This window comes from Liolophura sinensis, chromosome 6 (assembly GCF_032854445.1).
Source record: "Liolophura sinensis isolate JHLJ2023 chromosome 6, CUHK_Ljap_v2, whole genome shotgun sequence".
Taxonomy (NCBI): domain Eukaryota; kingdom Metazoa; phylum Mollusca; class Polyplacophora; order Chitonida; family Chitonidae; genus Liolophura; species Liolophura sinensis.
In genome coordinates, this window is record NC_088300.1 from 4,421,881 (window position 1) to 4,425,784 (window position 3,904).

General features: G+C 39.7%; 1 protein-coding gene across 1 annotated transcript; it reads right to left on the minus strand.

Annotated features, from left to right (window-relative positions):
* On the minus strand, nt 1-3,414 carry LOC135466176 (proton-coupled folate transporter-like). The gene is made up of 4 exons (XM_064743557.1): nt 2,421-3,414; nt 1,957-2,040; nt 675-835; nt 1-93 (listed from the first exon to the last, which is right to left on the minus strand). The coding sequence occupies exons 1-4, from the start codon at nt 3,412-3,414 to the stop codon at nt 1-3; spliced, it is 1,332 nt and encodes a 443-aa protein (XP_064599627.1).
* Between the last annotated feature and the right edge of the window lie 490 nt (nt 3,415-3,904).

Here is a 3,904-nt window from a genome sequence, read left to right on the forward strand (position 1 = left end):
TTAGACGAAACCACGAACGAAGTTGTAATCCCATTGGCTGATTATCTTGGGGTCCGAGGTCTTTTTCTTTGAGTTTTTCTTTTTGTTTTTCGTCTGCTCAAAAAAAAAAAAAAAAAAAGAAAGAAAGAAAAACTGCAATCTCTTTTTCTGGAATTTTTTTTAACCTGCTTAAAAACAAAAACAGAAAAATTCGGAATGCAAGGGTGGAAAAAATAAAAAAAAAGCACATTTAAAAAAATAAGGGAACCGCCATGTTCCTTTCATGGGTCCGTAGTTGACCAATTGCTTTATAATATAACATAATAATATATCATATCAAAATGTTATAATTTAATATACCATGCTGCGATATAGGCAAGAATAACGGTACTGTTCAAGAGATCTTTTGGTTTTAGCAAACTCTGAATGACGGTTAGGAAATTGAGGGGAAACAGGTGCAGGACTCTTTAACAGCGTGTCCTTCGATGTAAAAGTAAAGTGATGTTTATGAGAAATTTTAACACCTATTAAATATTGTGAATATTAATCTCATCGTCATGATGACTTGCCTTTACTTCGATGACAAAATTGTTAAAACATCGAAATATTTTGGACATGCACAAAAAACACTAAAGTATCAATTTCAATTCCGGTGAGGTATTTCTACAGAGTAACAGAAATGGCAGATGAAATACTTGCATTATGAGAAGAGCACTAATCATGCAGAGGCCTGCCATGTAAAGGAACACGGCGCCTCTCATGAACCCAACGGTCAACTCGTACACCATGTTACATAGCACAGTCCCGGCTGTATTGCAGAAAGAATCAACCAACTGGAGGCTGGCGAAGAGGGCGCCTGGAATGATGGAACTGATTCATATTCAAGTTACTACTCAGTATATTAGAGTACTTCTGAGAATTGTTCCTCAGACAGGAGATCTAGATGTTACATTATCTCCTACATCAATCATGAGATTAACTCTGGAAACAAAACGAATAATTTGGAAGTGAGAATATGTCGCTGTCAATTTACCGACAAACTGATTGGTAGATTGTTGCTAATACCACACTCAAGAATGTTTGCTTGATACGATGGAAGTTAGAGTTATGGATGGAGAAGGCCTGAGTGCTCGGGATAACCACCGTCCTTTGGCAAATTACTGAACAACCTTTCCACATGCGAGGTACACGCTTGCAAGCCAGTTTGGTTAATCGCCTTGGAATACGTATTATCACCATGGTTCTATGAACAACGAGAGCCTGCTCGCCGGAATCTACAAATTCCATCATGCATCATGGCTAATACGGAATTAAACACAGCCCGATGAAACAAGCCCTTGTGGAATATAGGGCTTCCCCAGCAGGCAACGGTCGTAGAAGATGAGCTAGAAGACTTGTGTACAAGTATTTATAATGGATCAGTGAGATACGGAAAATTGGTTGGGTGGTTGGTTGAAGTTATTGGCGTCTCCTTTCAGCTGGATAATGTGCTCCAATACAAAGGTGTGAGTTGAACAATGTTGAACAAAATAAGAAGCGGTCATACATGAAAAAAAAAAACAAAAAAAAAAAAACAAACAAACGAGGAGGTCATTTCACAAGCACTAAATATAGAGGTAAGCTTTAGGTATGTGCAATGAAGAAATCATCCAGGATTGCTAAGCATGCAAATAAACAGACTTTGCTGAAGAGCTCTCATAATTACTACATACCTGCAGCAATAACATGCAAGACTGTTAAGCATGCAACGTAACAGGGTTCACGAAGAATTCACAAAATACATGTAGCAATAACATGCAAGATTGTTAATCATGCAACGTAACAGTGTTCACGAAGAATTCACAAAATATGGAAAGAGAAAAAACTGAAAAGAACCAAGACAGGCGTCAAACCTACAGACATTAAGCTGAAATTGACATAACGGCTGCTGGATTCGAACACTTGCTGACCAAAAAGACATAACAAAGACTATATTACCTTGGTGGTCGACATCAGTTTTGGAGGATGCCATTGTTTTTAATAACAACTTATATGGTGTATCTGAGAATCCCAATGTTGCCACTGAAAAAAAGATGGTCAGTGAAGACCTTAGACCTCGTTTAAAAGCAATCATAGTAAACGCTCATATAATTACCAGGACTGACAGTTGAATAGTCATTTGATACAGCAATCGGAATTGAATGAAATTGTTATCTGTTTACTTGTTTATTTGATGATTGTTTATGATGTGGGTTTATGTTGGGGACAGGTTTATACGTTGATGAAAGTGGATGGAAGATTACGGTCCTTCATGAGATACATGATATCATGTCATGATATATAATAATATACGATGAACAAATATTTGCATACATATTACGGGTTTTGAAACGAGTTTATAATTATCACAGACGTTTCCTTACGCAGCAAAAGGGCAAATTTTGAAACACAATTCAACTTACCTGCATACATCATTATGGCTGTTTTGGAAAAGGCCTCGAGACAGAATGATCCAACAAGTACAAGACCAAGAAATACAGCAGAGAGCTCTTCCGTCGCGCATTTCAAAAGAACTACCAAAGCAGCTAGACTAATCGCATTACGAATGCCTGAAGATATAGCTTGGTAGTCTCCAATCCGCGCAGAATCCCAGCAAAAGGGTGAATCTAGTAGATACAACACTTCCATTCCATGCCTCTGAATGCTTCCCAAGACGGCGAAAAACAACGACCCACCGCAAAGGAAATACAAATATCTGTAAGGGTTGGTTTTGGACTTTTCAGTGTAGAAGCGGAAAGCTCTGTTGATGTATTGTCTGAATGACAAAGTCTGCATATGCTTCCCGGATCGGCTTTCGGGTAAGAAGGCTATGAAAGAAAGTGTAAAGGCATCAGTACCGAGAACGATCAGAAACGTGCATTTGAAACCAAGGAATTGGGTAGCATAACCATACGACAAATACGCCACAATCTCGGAAAATCCTGATACAGATAGCACGATCATCAACCTCAATGATCGACTCTTGCCAGACTGTGTGACGTCAGCAGTGTAGGCTGAACATGCGAGTATCATCGTGTTGAAAGAACCACCGAGGCCTTCGAGAATATATCCCACAATCACATAGCTCAAAGACAAATTGAACTGTATGGCGATAATGTAAGCAATGTATCTGCAAGCCACCAATACTGTAGAAAGAACCATCAGGAACCGGCGACCAATTTTGTCCGAGTAGGTTCCATAGATTACTCCAGAAAATAAGCCAGGGACTCCGCTGGCCAGGGCAAAGTACAGCTGCCAGGAGGATGCGTAGGCACTTACTTGCTGTTGCAGCTGGTACTGGCGGCTGCTCTTATTGACATCACACACCGAACTGTTGTCACTGAAATTGTCCGGGTTGAAATTCAGCTTAACAGAGGCAAACTTGTACATGTACTGGTAACACACCATGTCTCCCATAACGTAATTGGTCATATAAGAAAGTAATACGAATTCAAGAAGATACTGTCTGTAGGATGTACGGGCTGTGCTAGACAGCTGGACATCGTTTGGCATAATTAAAGGATCTGTGTCAGTGGAGTTTTTACCGCCATCCATCTTTAACGATGTTTCTATACTAACACGTGCTGAAATGGAGAACGGTGAATAAAATTTACAACTGATATAGTGCGGTTTAAATGAATAATTTCGGCAGCGCACAATGTCCAATCACTCAGGAGGCTCATGAATGAAAGAAACCGACCACTTGGTGAAACCACCGCAACTCGCAAGGTAGGCTGATCAACCGCTTGACATAAAGCCGCATCACATCCAAACTCTTGCTTGATTCCTCAGAGGTAATAAGTACTAAAGACCTGTGCCAAGAAAACGTAATACAGCAAGTATAGTAAACTGTCGGCTGTAATATTATTATCTGTTAGTTATACTGGGACGGCAATGGGCACTATCC